At 43.9% G+C, this 24,542-nt stretch overlaps 1 protein-coding gene across 1 annotated transcript in view; it reads left to right on the top strand.

Annotated features, from left to right (window-relative positions):
* The window catches only part of sbno2b (strawberry notch homolog 2b), a 60,151-nt gene that overhangs the window by 21,738 nt on the left and 13,871 nt on the right, over positions 1 to 24,542 (top strand). The window contains exons 4-15 of the mRNA XM_079267653.1: positions 964 to 1,087; positions 19,078 to 19,257; positions 20,603 to 20,689; positions 21,457 to 21,562; positions 21,699 to 21,859; positions 21,984 to 22,117; positions 23,068 to 23,158; positions 23,333 to 23,476; positions 23,577 to 23,694; positions 23,795 to 23,900; positions 24,088 to 24,241; positions 24,352 to 24,528. Of these exons, the coding sequence (XP_079123779.1) occupies positions 964 to 1,087; positions 19,078 to 19,257; positions 20,603 to 20,689; positions 21,457 to 21,562; positions 21,699 to 21,859; positions 21,984 to 22,117; positions 23,068 to 23,158; positions 23,333 to 23,476; positions 23,577 to 23,694; positions 23,795 to 23,900; positions 24,088 to 24,241; positions 24,352 to 24,528 (1,582 nt within the window). The remainder of the gene's footprint in view (positions 1 to 963; positions 1,088 to 19,077; positions 19,258 to 20,602; positions 20,690 to 21,456; positions 21,563 to 21,698; positions 21,860 to 21,983; positions 22,118 to 23,067; positions 23,159 to 23,332; positions 23,477 to 23,576; positions 23,695 to 23,794; positions 23,901 to 24,087; positions 24,242 to 24,351; positions 24,529 to 24,542) is intronic.

The following is a 24,542-nucleotide window of genomic DNA, read 5'->3' on the forward strand; positions in this document are numbered from 1 at the left end:
TTCATTTAGAAAGCAGACATTTGAACTTAGACACAGCAAGGAGTCCTGTTTTCATAGACCGGCTACAGGCCGCCCTTTCATCCCCTCGGTGTGTTTTGAACTTGAATGAATCAGCCTCACTGATCTCTGGCCCGTGGTCGAGGACCCAGAGCTAAATCCTGTGATTGGCTTTGCCCGAGCTCAGTCCCTCTGAGCCCGAGCCCTGGTGCCTGATTGGACGAGGAGGACGTGGGAGGGCATCGGCGCATGATTGGATGAGAGGCACAAGGGAGGGTACGGTTAAAGTTCCACCTTTTAGGAAGGCTTAATTTTACTTTCGCTATGAGTGACATTCCACCACTGCCAGCGAAGTCCATAGTTACTTTATGACGACTTGTACTCAGCAAGAAACAGAAACTGTCTCATGTTGGGAATACTATCTGGGAATAAGGTGGACGGAGGTGTTTCTGATCTTACCACTGAGCTCAGGGAGCTCGTTGGTGCCGATGAAAGCTGGAGTTATTGTCTTCAAAGCGGGTAGGAGCTGCTCTTCTTCATTCTTTGACTTTCTGTAGATGTCTTCCTCTTGCCCTCTGTCCTTCTTTAAGCCTCTAACTCTTTCTGCCTGTCTGACTTGATATAAATGTTATTATCCCTCTCGTGTCTTTGACAGTTGAGGCTGCTACACTGGAATCTCTGTGATCATCAAGTGTTTCTCAAGAAACGGCCTCCTCCTCTGTTCTGACTGTAACACTTGACCACTCGATCACATGAGCTGTGTTTCAGTGCCTCCTTTTCATTCCTCTGCTGGCGCTGCTTATTGCACAGAAATAGAAGGCTGCTTGTACTTGGCAGCTGTAAGCTGTAAATGTGTGAAACTGTATGAAGGTGAAGAGAACAGGTGGCAGTTTTGCTCTGAGAGGTAGCTGTTTAACAAACTAAAGCTCTTCTTCCCCCTTTCTTCCTCCCTCTCTCCCTCCCCAGGCAATACCACTTGAACAGCAGCACTACCGCCACCACTCCGGATGTGCACATGGACATGTACTCGGGATTCTCTGACGTGGACTTTTCCAGCCTCAACCTCCCTAGGAATGGAGACTTCCCCCAGGTTGGTTTTAATGGTGGCTCGTTCATGTTTGGATTAAAGTAACACTGACAAATTGTAGTGCCCACGGCACTGTGAAAACACTGTTGGATGCGTTCTAGTTTATTTTCCTCCCATCAAACCCTGTCTTACTTGTTCATCAGATGGAAGGACTAGCCTCCCGCCCTCTTCTTTCATCATGTGCTCCTTGTGTATTCAGCTCTGCTTAATTTACCAAGGAGCAGCCTGATTAAAGGCTAGTGTTGTCTAGACGGGTGCAGCGGTACCTGCCCCTTTCCTGTCCAGGCATGTCATTAATAAGATGCTGTAATTTAACGTCATGCTTGGAGTCCACACAGTGAGATGTGTTAAAGGTATTTTTTATTTAAGTGGATCAGTTTAGTGTCTTTTGGATTATTCCCAACCCGTAGAGACACAACTATAAGACCAGGAAGTTCATTTCAGGATGCAGCATTGTTAGCGAAGTGAAGCTTCAACTCGCTCATATATGTAGCTCACCAGTCCAGGTGATTACTGTCCATCATTTGCATTTTCTGTGTGCTCGTGTGTCCGTCCAGCCAATTCCTAATGGTTAGAGTCGTATGAATAGGAGCCAATCGCAATGACACAGGCCAGCGAGTTTCTAATCTGAGGCATATTTGAGTTGAGCTGATGAGAGCCGTTATGGAAGCATATTACAAAAGAAATATGCTATGAAGATGGTGAGTTTTAAAGGAAGGCAGTCATGGGTTACCAAGCTCCCCCCCCCTTTATGATTATCCTGTCTGACAGTACAGAGGGCACAGCTATCGGGGGGGTTTCTTGGTTCAACATGAGGCCAAAACAGTAAATAATGAGGTGTTTCTTACCTTGATGATGCGTTCTTTAGGCTTTTCACTGAATAATATATAAAATGGTCTAAAAGGACCAGTTTAAACGGCTGTTTGTCTCTTCATGTGCAGTATGTCAACCATGCACATTGCTGGATAATGAAACCATGATGACAAATGATGAGGAAAAAGGTTGCGTTGCTATATTATTAAAGACATGTATTGCAGCATTTGCAAGACGGCAATGCAATACATTGAATCTGAATCATTTTACATTTAATTCATTGTGAAACATGAGGGAATGCCATTCCTAACATGAACCACAAAATACTATAAATGAGCCAATTTGCCACTGCGGGATGTGTTTTTCTTCCTAAACTGCTGAGTGCTGGAGCTCAGTTGAGTTTTTTTTTGTCTCTCTGGAGTCTCACAGCCTGGGGGTTTGATAACAGCTTACGGCTATATTCTGTACTTTATTAAATTTAATGCTAAGCAATGTTTTGCCAACATTAAATAAGAACCTTACAGGTGCACATTATAATATGACTGGCACAGGAAAACCTGCCAGTTCTGGAGAGTCGTGTTTGTTTACTCATTTTTAAAGGGGCACTTCAGTTAAAACCATCTTTGGTCACCTCCTAATTTAAGTTGCACGTCAGCCTGATGATGTCAATGTGACATGTATACATGTCATGTGTACGTCACTTTGCAGTACATTTTTCTGTCCAGCTCAAAGATGTCGGGTCACTTTGCTTCCCTCGGCTTTACCAATTTCCTTTTTTGTTTTTCGTTCCGTTTCATCTGCTTCTATTCAGCCGAATCCACATTTGTTTGTGATGTTGTCGGGTTAGGCAAACTTTTCACCCCACAGCCAAAACTAATTTGCGTCACCGTTGTCTCTAAAACAGATGCCTGAGCGCACGCAAGTAAACGCACCAACACGAGTTTAGTGTTTGTCTGGTTCGCTAATGCAGCAAATATTTCGAATGTGTTTATTTTGGGGTGCTTGTTTTCAGGAACAAAGAGTACTTATGAAGGCTTTTATATACAAGAAAGTGATGTGTCAACCTCTGCACTTGCGTTGTAATGCTGGCATGGATTTTGTGATTCATGTGGGGTTTCCCTAGTTTTCCATTTGCTTGTTTTAGCCTGTCTCGCTGTAGCTTCCTTCCCTTACAAGTAATTACTAGTGTCCATGATAATGCTATACTTGTTGGGTTTACATTTTTAGAAACGCAGGACTTCACAGTTGTCATTTTTATGTAGTTTAGTTAAAATGAGCCTCGTCGTCGGCAAGTTTGGTTTCCTGGCAGTGGAGATGTGGAATGTTATGGTGTCAGAGAGAGAGAGAGAGAGGTTTTATGCTTGTGTTGTGCTTTCTCAGCTGTTCTCTCTGGTTGTAGACACTCCTTCCTACCATGTGAGGCAGAAAATGTAAGTCACGAGGTCATCATGACGAATCCTAACCTCACACCCAGACCCTTTTTTTTCATCCTTGCACTTTCTTTCCCACCACCACCACCACCATGCTGACCCATGCCTAATTCTTTCCTACACCCATCCGCCTTCATAAAGCAGCATCTCTTGTTTTCTCCGCCCCTCTTGAACCGCGATGTCACAGAGGACGTTCAGCCATCCGTGACTGGGTGGAAGTCACCCTGTGATTGTTTAGGTTGTCAGGTGACTGCTATGTTTATGTCAGCCTGCTTCCTTGCTTCAGTTACAGCTGTAGAGTCATTCGTGAGATCTCTTCTGGTTCGCAGTGTTAACATTTTGTGGATGTATTCACCAGAGCTCATGTTGTAAGGAAGCACATTGTTGGAGCATGTGGACGGGATATTTATCTCTAGATTCAGCCAAAAAGTAATTGATCATCTGATATATCAGTACAGTCCTCTCCAGGAACCTTCCCCAGAAATAACAGCTACGCATCAAATCCTTTCTTGGGAGTTACTGAGACTCTAATGACCCCCTAAAATAAAGCACTATCAAAACACAGTGGAATAAAGATAAACAGTGGAAACTTTGACAAAACCAAATGGAGGCCTCGCCATATTTTCTGATCTACTTTAACCTGAAGTCTGTGCAAAACATAATGGCAGGCCCTTAGCGCCGGTCTTTAAAAGAAGTGTGGTTTGAAGGCTAACTGTACACGGTTCCTCAGTGACACGTGCACACCTGTCTGAGGTTTGGTCATTTCTCACACGGTGTCTGAGGTGGATCTGAATTACGTGAACCGCCTATGCAGAGCGTCACAATGAAAACAAGACTTACTGGAAGACAGAAAACCCAAACTCATTCACTAACCACTCCGTCTAACCTCAGAGACTGAACAGCACTTTGCAAGCACACAGATTAACACACGTACTGTATACTCTGTATACCGTACGTACACATGTACACGCTCTCAGGCACGTTTGCTGCATACTCTCGTTCTTTCTCTATGAGGTTCCTTTCACTATTACACACACACACACATGCTAATGTAAACAGTGCACTTCTAGGAAGAGTTGATTTACGTTAAGTCTGCTTTTACAGCTCTTTACCCAAAACCCTGAACCCTTTAACCTATGCTAACTGTAAGTAGCCATTAGCCAGCGCCCATAGACAGGCTGGAGATTAATGGTCAGGGCCTTTGTCAAAGGTGATGACAGCAATGCTAACGTACTGCTTTAAAGTGGGAGAATCCCAGAGCACCCATGTGGGCATAAGAAGAACCTGAATCACACAGGAAAAAAACCCAATTAGTCTCAAACCACAGAGACCTGCTGCAGATGGTCCAATCATTCCAGGCTTACGGTCCAATCATGCGTTGACTTTTAAAACTTTTGCAACTCCACAGCTGATCCATAATTACATCCTTATTTTGCACAGACAGGCATAGATCAAACTTCTCCTCAGAATCCAATTGCTTCTCAAGTACAAGGAAATATTTATCAATTTGTTTCACTCTGAAGCTACACTGCCTCTGGATATATTATATTATTATTTAGACAGTAATTGTGTGTTCCTTGACTTGTTTCTTGCAGCAAGCCAGTGAATGAATTAGTCTATATTTCTCAGTTACTTCCTCTTAAAGATCTCGAACACTTGTATCGTCTTGTCAGTGGCCTAGTTTAAAGGAGGAAGTTAAAGGTTCATTTGAAGGCTTGTTAATAGGTGCACACTTTTCTTCTGGGAGTGTGTGCTCCACCTGATCCACTTTAGTTTTAGATTAGCTCTGTAAAGTATTTTTTCACCAAATAACTGCAGTTTTTATCATTTCTATCAGTTTCGACCTACTGCACCTTTTGTTTACATTGGCAGTTACGCATTGTGTCAACAATAGTGTCTACAATATGCTTGCACTTACAAAAATATATGAGTGATGCATTATTTCCAGCAGCATGGCAAAGGTGCCATATGTAGCTTTTTTTAACCTGCGCAGCTGTAACCATAACAGCCGAGGATCAGCTGATGTTTGCACATCTGGAACCAGGAGTCAGTGATGACTGGAATCATAAACCGAATAGGAAATGAAATCGGAATGATTACAGGATCTAAACAATGACAAATTCTTCTCATATGTGGTCTCAAGCGGCCACATTACGATTGCCGTAGAGTAGAGTGCATATGCGCATGTAAACGATGAGCCGGCATGTCTGAGTGTGTGTTGTCTGTGACAACAGGCACGGATCCAGCCTTCTATGGGCTGGGATGCAATGAGGTGTGTTTGAGTATTTAAAAGAAGCTCATCAATGATTCATTCCTCCCTGTTCACCCTCTGTGGCGCACACACACACACACACACACACACACACACACACACACACACACACACACACACACACACACACACACACACACACACACACACACAGAGGATTCCCACTCATACCATGATGACACCATGGACAGGCGCCACTCGGTCTCTGAGAGTCTGACTCCCCTTCGGTCCGACAGAGATGGACATTACAGTACCTTCACCGTGCTGACTTGATATCATGTATTCCTGGAAGCTGGGTGTGCAAATGGACCCCTCTATTCCCTTTTGTTCAGGAGATAAATCACATTAGTTCTATGTAGCAGCGTATGAGCAAAACACACACACCTGAGTCCCCGGTTCACCTGTACGGGAGAGTTAGCAGCTACAATGTCAACTGCATTGTTGTGGACCCACGTCAGCTGAGTGTCTGCCTGGTATCGGCCACTCGGTCTGGGTTTCAGAACAGTAACGTTATAGCTTTAAACGTAGCAGTGCCGTGTGTGTGAACAGTTTATTTGTCTGTGAATAAATAATATGACTCATCAAGACTCGAGCTAAGTTCCCGTATCTTGCATGCAAGCCACCTGCTGATTAAAATAAAGGTGGTTATTCTCCTTTAAGTAACAAACTACTCCTCTAAATAAATAAAAAAAACATTTAATTGAATTGTAACTGTTGAACTGATAGCATTAATCAGTCTAAATGCTTGTTTGTTCACTGTTAACAGGTTAATTATTAGCATCCCATTGCTTCCTCCTTATGAGCTATGGATCATTATTTGAATCAGTAACTATGACTAGAAGAGCAGAAATTTCAAATTGAGCCTGTGCAGACAAATAGGACGACAAAAAGCAGAGTCTGAAGTAAGACAGGCAGCCTGTCTCTAAATATAATAATCATTAAACAGTGGTCCAGGCCCATTAAACATAGCGGTAAGCGGCGGGGTGTGAGGAGCGGCCGGGTCCACAGTGCAGCACTGTTTACACTACAAATGCGGTTGAGTTACACCATGTACAGTAAAATGGGCCCGACTGCCAGTAACTCTAGTCACTTACCAACAAAAGCATCATTTCCTGAAAGCTCCTCCCTCCTCCCTCCCTCTTCTCCCCACCTCTGCCCTCCCCTCCCCTCCTCTGCTCTCTCTCACTCACTCTCCAACCACCTTTCTTTTTCTTCTTTTTTGCGCTATAAGGAACTAGTCCACAATTACGATGACTGAGCCCTCTATGCAAATACCTGACCGTCCTGCTGAAGCATGAACTGTGTTTTAGACGTGCCCGTGCCTCCGTCTGTGAGCTCATTGCCTCGAGTGTATACCTGAGGTGGAGGCAGATGTGTGTGTGTGCGTGTCTTTGAACCAGAGAGGAACTGTGACTAGTGAGAGTCCACTCTTGGGTGGAAGTGCACCAGCTGTGAGGTGAATTACCGACACTTTGACCAACACATGGACGAGGCTGTCGCATTCAGGGATCCAAGGTGAAGCAGGAGTTTATGCTTCTTTTAACCCCCCCACCCCCCCCACAGACTGCAGCATCTGGACCCATGTCTCTCATGCAGCTCTGGACTAAATTGTATTCACAGCTGGGACGGCCGCTTCCCAAGGTACTGTTTGCTTCTTTTATGTATTACACAAAATCAAGTCTGTTGTTTTAGGACTTTTAGTTTTTTGTTTTAGATGTCACAGTCAGTAATGAATCTGTTGAACAAGGAATTGTGCTGAACTGAAAGCTGCTTGTGTGAAGAGTTGTATTGTCCTTATCGAGGGACGTCTAGATATGACGAGTAAGCACTTCATTATCAAATTTTTTACTTCCTTGAATGAATTGTGAAAATACTTCCGTAATATCAGAACACTAATGGAGGAAGGCCTGTGAGCTTGTGTCTAGAGCTTGGCTCACATTGTAATTAAAATAACACATCGTGTTTTAATGAAAAGTTTGTGGCAAGTTACAGAGCTCAAGACTTTTTCAAGATTTTTGTTTACAAAGGCTGGTTTCCTGAGCCACATCCTAAACTAAAGAACATTTTTCAACATCCATTTGATTTGATTTTAAAGTAGGACTCGGCTTAATTCCTGATACAGACGACACAATTCTAGTCTCCTTGTTTATTATCTGCATACAACACTCACATGTTTGCTGTGTATTGAAAGAGAAAAACACCAAAGAAAGTAACCCATCCTTAGCATTTGGGCTCACTATTGAAAGTTGTCCTGTCAGCATGTCAGGCTGTGACTTTCTTAGCTGGCAGGCCAGAGTAGGTCACCCTCTGAGACTCCAGCCAGGAACTATGACAAATGATTATCTGCCTCAGTCCTCGCCTTCTTCCAGTAAGTGCGAGAACCTGATATGTTGTCAGGCTAAACAGCACTCTTGTCTGTTTACTGGATGGCTGTTAAATACGGCCATTGTTGGACTGCACTGTAAATAGAACTGCAATGATTTTTCTTTATTGTTGGTGTTCGTGGAAACTCAAAATCTGTTTCATGTCTTTATTAGTGCAAGGCTTGCTGAACCCATGTTCAGCATTTTCTACGTGGTTCAAGTAGTTTTATAAAATCTGTTTTACAAAATCTGTTCTTAACCCTTTAAGGATAGGTTCGCAATTTTCTTCCTAATTTGAAAAACATTGAAAGAATGTGTTCCAAACTTGAACTGAAGCTAATCTGAGGCTTCAGCAGTCAGTTAGTGTGTTTCTTCTAAAGCTACACTCTTTTTAGTGCAATCTTCCCGACTATTGTTTTAAGATGGACTTAAATAAACCTGTGAACCCGTCCTTTAAGACCTGGGGGTGCAGCGCGGCAGCCTCTTGGTGGGCACATGTTGTCAGTTTCCTGGTATTACGCTAACCCTCAAGCATGACCTCGACGTGCAGCTTACGGGAAGTGAATAAAGAATGATGGTGAGGATGAGTGAGAGCATGGGGGGGGGGGGGGGGGGCTGATGCAGTCAATGATCATGAGTGGTGGTGGTGAGAATGGGGGAGCGAAGAAATAGAGCATGGATGCCAGAAATGCCGATTTCTTAAGCTGAAAATGAATTAAAAGCCGCCACCTTGCTTATCTTGCATGCCCTCTTTACCAACATGTTGCCATGTCAGCACTAATGACACCTATTTCATAAGTGTTGTGGTAACTCGCAAATCAATGCCAATTATAATTGCAGCAGTGGAATAACTCAGTGTGGTGCGAGGTGAAGAGACGACATACCGGGGGGGGATCCTCGCTAATTGTAGCCGGCTGTTAAAACCAATTCTTGCAGTAAATCTGTCAGGTCTGACTTTAATCAGACAACAGGACAGCCGCTGCATGAGCAGGAAGATGTCACACGTCACAGTACCGGTTTCATCTAGTTTCACCGTTAATTCATTTCAGTTTTCATGCATCAGTGGACGGGAATATTCCACTCAGCAGTCCTCGAGTCCACATTGTTGTCTTAACGTCTTGAGTTTGGAACTTCAAGAAATAATCAGATGGGTATTTTTGGTGTTTTAAATTGTGTCCAAAAAGATCTACCGTATTACCCTGCAGCTGAATGGCTACGATATATAGGGTGTGATTGAAAGGTCCTCATTGATTAAAGACCTTTGTCCTTCTCTGTCGTTGTTCCTGTGTCTATACTGTTAAAAAAGGGCAGAACTATGAAAGAAAGAAATCAAGGTTCAGTAGGTCTGTAGTGCATTTACTGTAGAAGAATTACATATTGTTATGAGCTGGAGTTTTATTCAGTTGTTCATCTCTTTTTGTTCTCTTGGTGGGATGTGACAGCCTCCTATTGCAGGAGGCATGCCAGTTGTTAAGTGAAATGTGTACCATATAAATATAAATATATATATATATATAGTACCATATAAATATATACAGTACCATATAAATATAGTATTGTTGTAGTGCTGTACAGATGTCCTGGCATATTGATTTGCATATTGATCATTTCCACAGACTTTATTTGGTGCTGAAATTTTCATGCAAAAATCACACACAAGTTAAGTTTATTGTCATATACATTTACACATATACGAAATTTGTCCTCTGCATTTAACCCATCCCTAGCTTATTGGGAGCAGTGGGCAGCTGAGAAGCGCCCGGGGAGCGTGTCTTTTAGGGGCTCAGCGTCTTGCTCAGGGACACTTCGGCACAGGACACGTAGCAGCCAAGGATCGAACCGCCGACCTTGCGGTTGCCGGACGACCCTCTCTACCCAGTGAGCCACGGCGGCCCAGATCATCATTTGAATGTTTTCTTTTTAATACAAATGAGAATTATGATGTCAGAATTAAGTCAACATTGTTTCTGTCCCATGTCACACTACTCTGTTTGTCTTTAACTGGATAGAACTGATGTTGAAGTCCTTTCTCGCACTAAGTGTGCAACACTAAATATTGATTGTAACTGGGTTTTAGGGTTCGTTTAACTTGGGATCGTTCACAGGATAATCAGCCGGCATGCAGCTGTCATGATGATGATAAAAAAGTGTAGTCAAAGTGTCTGGTGTCCCAGCTCAAGGTTGTAAAAGAGTAAATACCCTCCTCCGTTATCAGCAACTTACGGGCAACGAGCCCACCTTCCTGAGTCGCAGCGTGATCGTAGTCCACTGACCACAGGTGTGTGAAAGTGGTGGGTGACAACAGAGAGCGGGGTTATTTCAGGTAAAATGAGAACCTGTGAATACACACTTCAACTGCAAACCGCTCTCGTCATCTACAATTGGTCTCCCACATAGAGCGAGAATAAATAGGACGTAGTAAAACGGTAATATGCGTCTACGAATTAACACACGGATATCAACGTGAGAAACTCAAGACTCTGGGCTCAGGGGTGTCAAACTCATTTTTACTCTGGGCCACAACAGCATCATAGTTTTCCTCAAAGGGCCGGTTGTAACTCTAAAACTGTATAAATGTAACTAATCCCTAACATATTGTTGACTAACTCTCTGCATTTGATTATTGTTTATTCAAGCGTAAAAACATTGTACATGCAGTTATATAAATGTAAAATGATATTTAAGCACATTTCTGTTATTATAAATAAATAATAAATCATTTTAATTTCGGGTTAAGAAACCCACATTACTCTATCAAAGATCAAACTGTTCAGGAAAATAACAAAGACAAATATCATCAAGCACAAGTTGTTCCATTAACTTTGTTCAAAGCTGTTTGTGTCACCTCTCTGCATCACTAATGTTCCTCCCTGTCGTCGTCCTGTGCATGCAGCTACATCCAAGAGCTCCTCACTGAGAGTCAGGTCTGATGAACATGGATAGATGATGTATCCGTGTTGTCTGTGCTTTCATCAACAGTTCATTAGAAACACAAGTACCTGCTCGTCTCTTAGCTAGCTGTGTTGTTAGATTGCTGCTAGTTCATGAACTCGGTCTGCGATGGTGTTTCTTCACAAACTGACATTTGTAAAAGTCTGTATCTGGTCGGAGCTCTGCTCACATACCTTCAGCATGCACTGGGCTGTAGCTGTGTAAATATATTCTGCTGTGATTGCAGTCTGCCTTTTAATTCTTGGACAGTTTGATGTTTTTCTTGGAGGCTAAATTTAGCTCCGTGTTTGGTGTCAAAATGCCGACGTGAATTGTATCCTTCATCACCGACACGCCTCATAACACAGAAGACAGACCCGCTTTTCTCCTTGAAGCACAAACATGTATTCGCTTTCCCATCTTTCATTACATTTTCTTCCGTCTGCATCAATTGTTCTCTTCGTGGACATTTTGGGATTATTTGTCGATCTTTTTCAATCGTTTCAAACCTCTTTTCGGGCTGTTGCCTCTCCTGTCCACCTGTTGTGATAGTTTTAATGTCGGTACACAGACAACATGCTATCTCATAATTTCAACTTTCTATCTCATAATTTCGACCATGGGGATACTTTTATTTTCAAGTCTAACTTTTAATTATTTTTCCAAAAAAAAAGATTTTTTTTATTTTTATTTTTTTTGCTGGCGGATTCGCGGGCCACATAAAATGACGTGGTGGGCCGGATTCGGCCCGCGGGCCTTGAGTTTGACACGTGTGCTCTAAAGGGTCTATTATTAGAGCTGAGCAGAGGTTAAAGAGAAGTTTGCAGGAGTTTATTTTTTTTTGCACGTGACAGCGTCTGCCCCTGTGTGCGATTGTTGCGGTATGTCGCAAATTCTGCTTAACTGAGACGTCATCTCGCGTCAACACTCCCCTCACATCCACTTTTCTCAGCACTGGGGACCCAGGCTCACACATGCAATACGTTTATCACACAAAAACACACACGTAGTTTGAGACCGTGTGAGTCATTTTCCGAGTTCTTTGTTGGTAGTGTAATTCTAATTTCACAATCGCAAATCCTTTTCCGGAAGCCCACCATATTTTTTTGCATTCATGTCGGTTCTTTTTTGTCAGTTTAAGATACAGGTTTAAACTACTCAGACACACCATCTGTGAATGCCAGGTCATCCTTATCAGACACACACACACACACACACACACACACACACAAATAGTGGAGCAGTTCTTTGAACCAGCCCCGTCGTTGGGCTGCCAGCTGGGACACTTGACATGGCAACCTTTATATTTTCCAGAACATATGGAAACACTGGAAAATTCCAGGTGGCCTGTAAGCAGCAAGCAGACCCTGGCTGGCTTTTACTCAGACTTGGCACCACATGAAGGCCTTCCTGTCCGGAGGTCGCTGGACTGGCTGTGCCACTCTGATTGGCCTCGTTTAGAGGGTCGGGGTTAGGCTAGACTTAACAATAATGGTCTTTTGACACCACGGTTATCACAATGTAAATCCTTAAAAAACCTCAAAATAACATTCGCTAATTTCATTTCAGCACAGCCGTCGAGGAGAGTCAACCTGGGTCTTAAGAAAAGAAAACATCTAAATGATTTTAAGCTACACTAGAAAGCATCAGTTTGGGCTTGAGACCTGAGACTTTACGTTTGAATGTGTTTTTTGAATGTGTGACTAAAGGGTTCAAAACAAGTTGTGAAGCTTTTCCATGTGTTCTCATAAAGAAACGATGGCTTTTTGACAAATTGGCTCCTCGATCAAAGCCCTGTGACAGGATAAGCTGATTTATGTCTGCATGTCTTCGAGCGTCGTTTTTGGATACAAAGACAAGCTTCTACTGTCCACAAAAGACTCGGGTGTGCTCAACTATTACGCACCACAGCAAATCAATTCAACACTGAATTCAAAAGAGGTCTGACTGCTACCGGTCTTCTCAATACACGAGGGGGGGGGGGGGGGGGGGGCATTTTTGTCTTAAACAAAAGTCAGCCAATTGAACAAGTAAAAATTGGCTTGGTACGATGTCTTGAAATAGGATGTAATATTTAGGAAGTGTTATGTGTCGTAACACGCCTGTATTGCTCAAAAGTGGTATTTTGTCACATAGCAATATATTTGCAATGTCTACAAACTGAAAGGATACTTGTTAGGTGTCTTGTATCAACTGTTTTGACTCGTAAATAGACAAATATATTTGGTCAGACTTTGAGTTTTTGCAGAGCTGGTTTGCCAAAAATGCAGTATCTGCTTGAAGAAAAGGAAATGCTTGGAGCTGTGCTATTAAAGCCCCAACAGATATGTCAGGGATGTGGGACACGCAGACATCTTGGCATAACATAATCCAGACAGAAAGGGAGACACACCGGTGGTGGCTTTTCAGTTCCAGACCCACATCATGAAAGGACACACACACACACACACACACATACACACACACACGCACACACTCTGGCCATCAATCAGGTTTTGTTGACTGCATGGACAAGGTCAACAGCTGATCCCAGTGGGGAGAACCTGGGATGGGGGTTGTTTTAGTCGGCTGATGATAAGTGTGGGGTGGTGGCTGGTTTAATAGCCCTCCATCCCACCACCTCATCTACACACACACACACACACACACACACACACCGACAGATAAGACCGTATAGCTTTCAGTGCCACTGCTTGTCTCATTGGCGTGGTTAAGCTAGGTTACACTTGTCATTGTTGTACATTCCTACATTACAAACAAGAGCCGTGACATTTTGTCAGCGTTTATAGCCCTCAGGTTCTTGATTGTGATTGGACTCACATCTTATTGTTACAGCCACGTTTTCAGGCTCCGGCAGGAATTACATCCTTACAGAATACAGTACTGCAGGAATTCGTCCTTAAACCAGGAAATGAGTTGGCATTTATGCACATCCGGTTCCTTCTCAAGTCTCAAGAAATGAGACTTCTGAATGTCACTAGATCACTAGTCCGCCTTTAGATAACTGGTCGCATGAAGTCATGCGACTGTGCTGGAGTTTTGTTTATAGCCGAACGGCAGCGTTTTACTTCATCGCATTTTTGCTTCAAAAGAGATTATCTTGCTGAATAAAACGTGGAAGTATCATACAAGTTTGTTTGCCAGAAGATTACTTGTCTTCTGCAATAATCCAAAATCCTTTTAGTCGAGGGAACTAGTGCGATGCTAACTTCCAGGTTGGCCTAAAAAAAAAAAACCTTCAGCCCTTTATACAATGATACCATCATAAAAAAAGTTGCTCTAATGGTGAACCCTGTAAGGGGCCATAGTCGTTAACAACTTTTTGTGAAAATGCATTTTAGTTTGCCCCAGTCAGCAAACACTACAGTGTACGATAATAGGCGTTGATTTAAGTCTACATTTCCTTCATCATATGGCACACAACGGTGTTTGTAATATAATGCTATTTCTGCCCTCATTTAACTGTGCGACAGTGACGATATCTCCCAAAAAAGAAGCTGAGCTACATGCGGATTAATATCAGTGAAAAGTAAGTGTCTTTTCCTGTCGCATAATTCTGTGGGAAAACAAAAGGAGGATAAACAAACCGTGAGAGGCTTGTTACGCGCGGTGACTCCACCAGGCTTAACAGGCTGATGGAGATGGGATGGGAAACGAGGGCAGTGGAGTATAAAAAGGTCTGGGTAAAAAATAAGCCCGAGATGACAGCAACGTATGGGTGAGACGACAGGTTCATTCGAGGTGTGTGTTTGTGTATGCACGTGGGTGTGCGGGGTAGGTGGGAGGACTTGTTTTCTGGCCTTGGAAAAGCTGGCAGTGAGTAGGAGGGGAAAGCCCGGCCTGGCCTTGTGCTGAGGCAGCTTATCCAGTCTAACAGGAAGTGGTCTAGGACTATATACAGTTCCTTTTGATAGCAGGGGAGAATATTAGCCTCTAATATGTAGCACTGATGTATACAGGGCAGAAGAAGTAATTTCTTTCTGCGGCAAAGCTAATTGTGGGGTGTTTAAAGGTGGTAAGTCGGTAAGGAGACAAGTCCAGCGACAGCATGTTGATATGTCAACTGTTTCCAACATGCCAAAGAAACTTGTGTTGAGAAGCAGCAGCTGGCAATGCCATGTGTGTCACAGGAGGCACGTGGCTGTTCATTTATTCCTCTGGGAGACAAGAACTACAACACGGAGGATTTGACCAAATGTGGTGGAAAAAGAGGCACGACAACTCTAGTTGGAAACTGGAACGGTCACAGCGTATTCTTAAAAGGACATGTGCTTAAGAACGCTTCCCATCTGATAAACACCACATATATTTCAACCCAAGTGGTCTGTCGTCATTATATAGGATTTGTGATTAGAAACCATCTGTCCCTTAATAGTAAGGGAGCAACATTGACAGACAAAGAGAAGTACACCGGCCATGGAAATATATTCTTTTTATCAGGCTGGTGACTTCCTTGTATGGCAGCGCCTGCGCTTATCTTAGGTGTCATAACCAGTGTCACTGTGGTCGTTGAATCAGGAACGGCTGCTACGAAGAAATCGTGGCTAATATTTGTTTTAGCCTGAATGTACTTAGATCATGGATTCTGTGGGATTTAGTTGTTTTTTTAGTATTTTGTGACACTTTTCTTCAGATGGCTCATCACACTGTAAATACATCAACCATAACAGACGATGAAGCCGAGCTGTTTGTGGGCGGGTTTGTGTATTTCTTTCCAGTTCTGATTCTTAGAACCGATAACCACCAACCTTCAACCACAACCATCGAGTCGCTCTGCAGCGCTGCACTACACACGGGCTTTTTTTTACTGCAGTTCTTCACTGCTGCGTGCCTCCATTAATCATCGCCAGGCCGACAACTGTCATTATCCAGACACTCGAGTACAATTTACCGCTTCTGTGGGCACCCAACGTGATGAGCGGCACATGCATATGTGTGTTAAGCTCCTTTACGGAGATTTTCACAGTAAGTCTGTTCAGGTTGTGCCACGTTATTGGCTAGTGGTCTCTGGAGTTCCCGGCATTTGTCCGTGGTGTCGGCTCTACTGGGTCGGTTTTAAGAGGAGGGATGCTCGGCTGGCTTTAGCATTCATAGCAGAGGAGAAATGGAAGTGGAAGGAAGAAACACGTGAAAGGCGAACGGGAGCGTGGATAAATGATGTGCACATGGGCTTTCACACATGTACACACACACGTTCTTTCTACGTATTCTCAGAATTTGCAATCAAGATTTCAAGCGGATGTAATTCCCTGAAAACAATTTAAAAAGAAACACACATTCATTTATTTGTTTTTTTTATCCACAGCACAGAAAATGAGAGAGAGGGAGAGGCAGGATTAGTGGTTTTACGGTTGTGTGGCTGTGTGCTGTGGAGGGAGCCAGATTACCATCAGAGCAGTTGGAAGTCGAGCCTTATCTCCGCTCGGCAGGGCCCGGTCTTCGCAGCAGTCGATGAACTAGCCCTCGGTACGGTGCCTGCCGGGGGGACAAACACTGTTACGCTCTGCTTAACAACTCGATTAGCATGGCACCGAGGTCGGCCGCGTCTCGGTTAGCGCCAAACCGACCTGCTGCAGTGTGTCTGTGATCCCTCTGTGGCAGGACGACTGGGGTTTTGGGTCGTCTTAATGACGGCGTCACGTTATGCCCGGTTGCACGACGCGGACACCCTAGTGATCACGTCGTAAACGTGACACACAGCGCAATGACCTGCAAGTGTAAATACATCTCACAGATTTGCAGAACAGATTTCGGGATCGTTTCAGCTGGAGTTTGAATTCATTTAAGTGTGAGGCAGCACATTGAAGTCATCGTTAGTACACACAAAGCTATTATGTCAGCTCACGACTTTATTGTAACCCAAGTTAATCTGTAGTTTTATATCAAAACTAAGTTAAATCGATATTCTTTTCACCATTAATGTTTGTAATAAAACTATTTTTTCATCAGTTGTTTGTGGGGGGAAAAACGACTGTTTTCCATGGTGGAATCCATGTGTCTATCTGTGAGTCTCTCTGTTCATTAAATATGGTTTTAATACTTTAAGAAGTTCCATCGTGATTATTTCTCACAGAGAGGTTAAAGAGATTTATTTTCCACGACATTCATCTGTGTGTTTCCACAGTTGTGCTTCTGTGGAATGACGGCTCCGGTGTCCTTTTCCCGGGCCTTGTTGTTTACTTATCTTTGCTCAGCCTGTAGAGCCGGCGGAGAGCGAGGGGCGGGACAGTAAAAAGAACGGGATAGCGAGACACACTGCTGATAGGATAAACAAATAAGGTGGAGAAAGGAAACGCTGAGGAAAGTGACAGGTTATGTGTCAGGGAGTGTTATTGAGCCTCTCCACAGCTAAACCTCTGTCACTGTAGAAAAGGCTGCTGTTCCACTCAGCTGCTTTCAGACCTCATGCCTGGTCTTGCCCTCAGGAAGCACACATGGGGGAGAAGGAAAGAAGAAAGGTACAGAGTGAGGGAGTGCTGTAACTTTTTGAAAAAAAGCTCTTTCCAATAGTCAAAGCACCCACAGCGAGTTACCGTCAGAGGGCAAAATATAGAGTTGTACCTGTAAGGGGTGAGCCTGTGTTTGTCTGTTCACCACATGATTCAGTCACGTCAACACAGAGAGCTCTCCGTCTTGCACTCTCACGCCGGTGCAACATTTTCAGCTGAGCTGTGAGTAATGGCCGACGGGCAGCTCTGACCGAAGTCGGCACAGCTTCTCAGAAATAATAACCATCAGCAGCATATCGCTGAGATTGAGGCAGCATCACAGCTTATCGTGTCTGTTTCAGGACAGTTTGTTCTTTTTCGGTTTTCTCACGTCATATTGTGCTTCAACCCCACACGTCGCTGCTGGTCGGTGCAGAATTCCTTTTGTCTGAATAAGCGTTACTCTTGAGGTGCTGCGACAAATCCATGTCAGCATATTTACATGCAAGAGAGTTCCAGTGTAAACTAAGTACATTAGCTTTTGCTTTGCTTGGGTTTTATTTGTTTACTGCACAGACAAACAGGCCTTGAAGGAGAAGTCAATATTTTGGGGAATAGTTTTATTTCACTCTCCTGCCTGGAGTTGGATGAAAAGATTGACACAACTCACTAAATAAGAAGGTACCGTAAGCAGCCAGCTAACTTAGCTTAGCACATAGATTGAAAGCAAGGACACAGCGAGGTTATAAAACCCCCCAATAAATAGGTTTTATGTAGTTTCTTAATCCTAACAAAACACTAAGTGCAAAAACAATGATTTGCTGCTTTACCGTAAGCGTTAGATCCACATATACTGCTCAGACACAAGCGTGGCCTCAATCTTCTCATCTAAGTGATAAACATGTGTCCTAAAACGTGGAACTTTCCATTAAAAGTGAGTTAAACTGTCGTGTGATAGTCTGGTAGTTTTCAAGGCTGCTTCATGGTCCTCTGGAGGGTGCATTTGGATCACGGGGGTGTGGGAACCTACACACATGGTCCACAGAGTATAAATATACGTGCGCACACATTCAGGACTACACACTGGCAAACAATAAAAAATGTCGATCCATACTCCCATTTCCAAAACAGTTTCTCCTCTGTTCAGCTTGTCTGCCATGTCCTCAAATCAGTGAGCCCCTATCTCCCCGCACCCATGTTTATAAGTCCCGAGGGGGCCCGAGGGGTTGCTCGTGAGGAGCTAGTTAAAGAACATGGCATGCTAATGGCTCAGGAGGGATATGAATAGAGGGGCGACTGGAAGGCGGCCATAGCTGAAATGACACACACAGACACAAGCGCTCCCATTATGCCGGCCCCTCGCTCTCTATTTTTTACGTGCTCACTCTCACACATCTGCGTGTGATTAGATTTTGTTTAGGCGACTCGTGTTACTCCCAAAGGAGTGCAGCGTTGGCTGGGATCCAGAATGAATGGGCCACCTTTATTGTCTGTGGTTCACTCCCATCCATACACCTTTTTATCTTTTCCTACGTATGCGTCTATCCTGTGTGTTGTGTCTGTAATGAGGATTTATGGTCCTCCTTTACTTCCCCATAAAGCTTGATGGTAAAGGAAATATTTGGGAAGCCCGTGTCTGGCGGTTGTTGCATACTTCGGTTTTGATTTGGGAACCTACATGTCACTTTCGCTGAGCAATATGTGGCCTCGTTTCAGATGTTGAACTTAACACCTCCTCTCCTTTGTCTGCCTTTAGGACCTGTCCTGCATTGATGACCTCTCCACAAACTCTCTGTTCTCCTCTCCGGCTGACTCGCTGTCGGAGTATGCTGATGCTCAGCCCTTCATCAGCCCGGACAACCTGAGCACGGTGCCCACCCTCTGGGACGTCAACACTAGTACAACCACCACCGCACCAGCACAGAGCCAGCTCGAGGTCAGAAGGAAGCGCTCAACCACACAAACACACACATACATCATTACCAGAACCAAACTTGTTTAAATGGGACTTTCATGGGTTTGTGTTCGTCCAACAGCATCCACACTACAACTCTGTTTCAACCCAGGCGTCCGTGCAATCTATACACATGAAAATAACTGTTTTCTTTTATTCATATTTAATTTGATTGTACGCAGGGCAGGACCGTGGTTGAATACGCGTTTTTTTCCCCTTTTCAGTCACCCGTTTGTAGTGTAATGGATTTAAGCCAATTTGTATCACTTTAATTTTATTTCCATGATGAGTTACTGAATAATTTGTTAATTTGTCTGTGCATTGTTAATGCTCTGCTTCCTCGAGTAATCTGTTTAATGCTCAGACATATAACGATTATCTGACACTACAACTACAACTATTAATACGTCTTTATTTGGCTTTCATGCAGGTGTTTCTATTTAATTTAGAATTCTCCACAGTTAATTGTCTTTGACACAATAACTGGCTCTGTAGTAACCACAACATCTTAACACCTCATACATCGGTTTAAGATAATTATATTGTTATCGCATAAGTGAAGCCAAGTCCACCATCCTTTTGAGCTTCTACTTTTGGGGAATCTGTAACAACACGAAAGCACCAACAAATATCATTAGAGACCTGACGAAGTTACAGAATTCAGCCTGTGGAACGCAACTCTGTGAATGCACACAACACTTATTCTCACAATGTAAACACTCAACCAGTATTATACAAGCTTATTTTGGGACACAACATAGTATCTCTGCTACAGAAAGCCGCATGAGACCGTAAATAACAACCAACGTTGTTTTTAACGGACTGTCCCTTCGCAGAAACTCACTGCAGCATATCGTGGTCCCCGAGTCTGTGATCTGAGCGGAGCAACTCTTTTAATCTGGAGTGTTAATCCTCCCTCTCTGCTCACGCTGCTGTTGTCCTCTTTGAATTCGATGGGTCTCAGGATATCTTTTTGATATGAATCAGAGAACATTCATTTGCTTCTGCCGTCTGAAAGCCTTTTATGTTTTCCTTTTCATCCTGCCCTCATTTCATCCATTATGTTTCCCAGATACACATGGCTTTATCTGCCTTTTGTTGTCGTCGTCGTTTGCTTTTCACCGCCAGACAACAAATTGCATTTTGTTGAGTGCTGAGCCATCAGTCATCCACCAAGTGCCCACACGCTCTCACGCACATTCATACATATATATATATATATATGTACATATGATTTCTCATGTTATTTTTTTGTTTCTCTTCTCTCATACATTTGGCAATGTTTTCATCTGTGTTTGTATTTCTTCATTTTCTGTTTCGTTGACAGCTGAATGGCACCAGCAGGTTTCATGGCTTGGCCAGTTTGGATGATATATCTGCTATTATCAGCACCCCACCTTTAGGAGGATTCCAGGTAGCCACACCAACCTCTCCGATCTGATATTAAAGCGAAACCCAGCTCTCTCTAACTAGACGCGCCTCGTGGCAGTTCTCAGTAACGCACACATGTTCAGTTCATGCTTTATGTGTCTGATGTGCAGCTGTGATCGTCCTGTGTGTTTGCTAAACAGGATGAGGCTTAGATTGTTTTACATAGCAACATGCCACTAATCTGAGACTGGGAGTGCAGTGCATGAAGGTAGTAGCATGTGCTTTGGTGACATTGTGATACTCACGCCTCCTTTGGTGTGTCTGTATAACCACAGATGATGAAAGCATTGCTACATATTACACGTGTTGGACGTTCTGCACATTTTTGCAGAGAGAATGGATTATTCCTTATACTGCATCGTCTCCGTACAAATAATAAAGACAGTGTATTATCAACCTGTCCGTTAAAACGGCTCCTTTTTGCATCTCCAGTTTCTCAGATAACATTGTGGCGTTGCCTGAATATGTAAAGCACTCTTTTGTCTCCAGTCACGAACATGTTTCAAAGCTCTCATTGATTCTGCTGCAGCTGGTTTTTAACCCACCTTTTAATTGCATTTCTTATTTCCCTGTTCCACTGGCTATCTTTCCCTGATAAGGAGCTCTAGATGTGCCGCGCTAACCTTTTTACTAACCGCACACCTGCCTCTGACTTTCAGCTACAGTCTCTTTCCTAACTCATCCTCACCTAAGCCGAGACGTTCATTTTTAATGAATTAATACTGAATCAAGTCTCTTTGGTGTTCCCAGCCTCAGAGAACCCAGGCACCTCCAGAGGAGGAAGAGGATGCTGAGGAAGAGGAGACAGAGGAACTGGGACATGTAGACACATATGCTGAGTACAGACCTTCCAAATGTAGGCCGCTAGACTGAATGTCAACATCCAGTTTTTTCTCTTATTACGCCACGACACTCGTATAGGTTTGCTATTATGTCAAATGTTCCCTTTTTGTAAACTGCTCTTCTGTTTCCCCCCCTCCTCTCTTATACAGCCACTATAGGAATTTCTCATCCTGACATAGTGGTGGAGACCAACACGCTATCCAGTGTCCCGCCTCCTGACATCACTTACACCCTGTCTATCCCTGAGCCAACGATCAACCGTGGCCTGCTGTCCGCTCTGCAGCTAGAGGCCATCATCTACGCCTGCCAGGTACACACACACACACACACACACACAGTACACAAAGCACTTATTCCTTTTGTAGCAATGAATGATTAATGCTTTGATTATACAGGCATCTCTGTTCATGCATTTGCTCTTTGTGCACCCTCAGCAACACGAGGTGATCCTTCAGAACAACCAGAGGGCAGGCTTCCTGATCGGAGATGGCGCAGGGGTCGGAAAGGGACGCACCGTGGCAGGAATCATACTGGAGAACTACCTTGATGGAAGGAAGAAATCACTATGGTAAGAGAGATGTACAACTCCTGAAACCTAAAGTAACAACCCAGGGCTGTACCGAACAGTTCGAAGCTTTGAAGCTTCGTTCATAATGCTGACATTTCGGATTCTGATTTAAATCGACATCCAAAGGCTGTGTAGCTTTATTGTTTTATGTCTATTCATTGTGTTTAGACTCTGTATTTTCTATATTTATTCTACCGCGATCATTAACGATCATTAATGTCCTCTGCGGGCCTCTTCACACACACGCAGAACAGAGAGGAGACGGCTGAAGTGAAGATAAAGTTGTCGTACCGGTTACAAACAGCCCCGGTAGTGAATAGTATGATACTATTTCTGGAATTAGATTGCAGTGCTGGCTGCGTAGGATTGTGTCCGACGTGTGTGATCCAAACATTTCCAATAACTCCAGATCACAATAAAGAGTACCGGTAGTATAATAGATGTACCGGTAGTTATTTCCAAAACCCACAACATGTTATTATCGAAAGGAACAGTCTGCTTTAGTCCATATTTTGGGCGTTCAACCTTTCAAAAAAGGCGTTTTCACTGCTGTCAAAAAACAGTTTGCTCCCCTGTTTGCCGCACACAAAAAGGAGGGAATGCACTGACGAGTTAATAGTCATCAAGGAAGGCGCGTTCATAAGAAAAGGATCAAGTAATTTAATCCTATGAATCACTTCATTCAAATCAAGGATTTTTAGGGTGTTGACGTTATAAAATATTACGGCAGACATTTAAAGCTTAATTTCAAAACCTCTATCAAAGATTTTTGCGTAGAAGAAGACACTCTGTACAGCCCTATGACAAGTTCATTGGGCTTCAATAATTGATTTATACGTTTGTGTTTTGCATCCAGTGTTGTGCCGGGAGATATATTGGGCATGTAGAGGCTAGTTAGTGCAGCAGTCGACTGAATTACTGACTCACCCTCACCCTGCTCCTGCCCTCAGGTTCAGCATATCCAATGACCTGAAATTCGATGCAGAGAGAGATCTCAAAGACATAGATGCATCGAATATCCCTGTGCACGCCTTAAACAAGGTGAGTCCGGGTGGAGTTAGCGTGACCAGCTGAGTGAAAGAGTTTTGTTCTCGGTAACTGTGAGTCACATGTTCATCCGAGCAGAAAAGGAAACAAGCTGTTTGGCGACAGCGTGGCTCTGTGAATGTTCGTATCTAACAAATACACTTTTGAATGTTTGTCTTGTTTTTGTAGATTAAGTATGGAGACACAGCTACCTCAGAAGGAGTCCTGTTTGCAACTTACTCTGCGCTGATTGGAGAGAGCCAGGCAGGAGGGCAGCACCGGACGAGAATCAAACAGATCCTCGACTGGTGCAAGTCAGACTTTGACGGAGTTGTATCCTTTTCACTTCGACGACCTCACGTCCAACGGTTTTCCAACACGAATTGTTACTCCGTGTCTGCGTTGTTTGCCCTTGACCTTTCCCCCACTACAGATTATTTTTGACGAATGCCACAAAGCCAAGAATGCCACATCTACCAAGATGGGCAAGGCGGTGCTTGACCTGCAAAACAAGCTGCCGAGGGCCAGAGTGGTGTATGCCAGTGCCACAGGTAGGCCGACGCACCACTACAAACCCACTCAATATGCGTCATGCAACACAAGCGAGGATTTTTTGAATATATGTTTGTTTTTTTGTCATCTCTGCCCCAGGTGCCTCTGAGCCAAAGAACATGATCTACATGAGCCGCCTGGGAATCTGGGGTGAGGGCACGCCCTTCAGGGCCTTTGAAGACTTCCTGCACGCCATCGAGAAGAGGTTCGTACGGTCACACGTGGCAGAATCTACCTCAAACGTGTTTTCAGGAGCCTTTCCAATCATGCGGGCACATATCGTCGAATCGCCGCGTGCTCACCGGAAAATAAACGTACAATCAGTTTGCAGTTATTGCTGCTTGAGCCGCGATTGAGTTGTGCTGAATACTTTATATGCTGTTTGTAAACAGAGGCGTCGGGGCCATGGAGATTGTTGCGATGGACATGAAAGTGAGCGGCATGTACATCGCCCGGCAGCTGAGCTTCTCAGGGGTGTCTTTCCGCGTCGAGGAGATCGGACTGGACAGTGACTTCAAACTGGTCTATAACAAAGCTGCACGACTGGTGAGCGTCATGCCGGTGTCTATGCTTATGGTGTTGTGTTAGAGATTGAAAGAAACCCACACACACTGTATATTTGAAAGTGACTCATCACATCTGCAATCTGTGTCCAGTGGGCGGAGGCGTTGCAGGTGTTCATGCGTGCGGCTGATGAGCTGGGCCTGGTCAGCAGGAAGTCTCTGTGGGGCCAGTTCTGGTCGTCTCACCAGCGCTTCTTCAAATACCTCTGCATCGCTGCCAAGATCCGCTGCCTGGTGGAGCTGGCCCAAAAAGAGCTGCAGGCCGGAAAGGTCAGCACAACACA

This window comes from Melanostigma gelatinosum, assembly GCF_949748355.1.
Source record: "Melanostigma gelatinosum genome assembly, chromosome: 4".
In the NCBI taxonomy this organism is placed as follows: Eukaryota; Metazoa; Chordata; class Actinopteri; order Perciformes; family Zoarcidae; genus Melanostigma; species Melanostigma gelatinosum.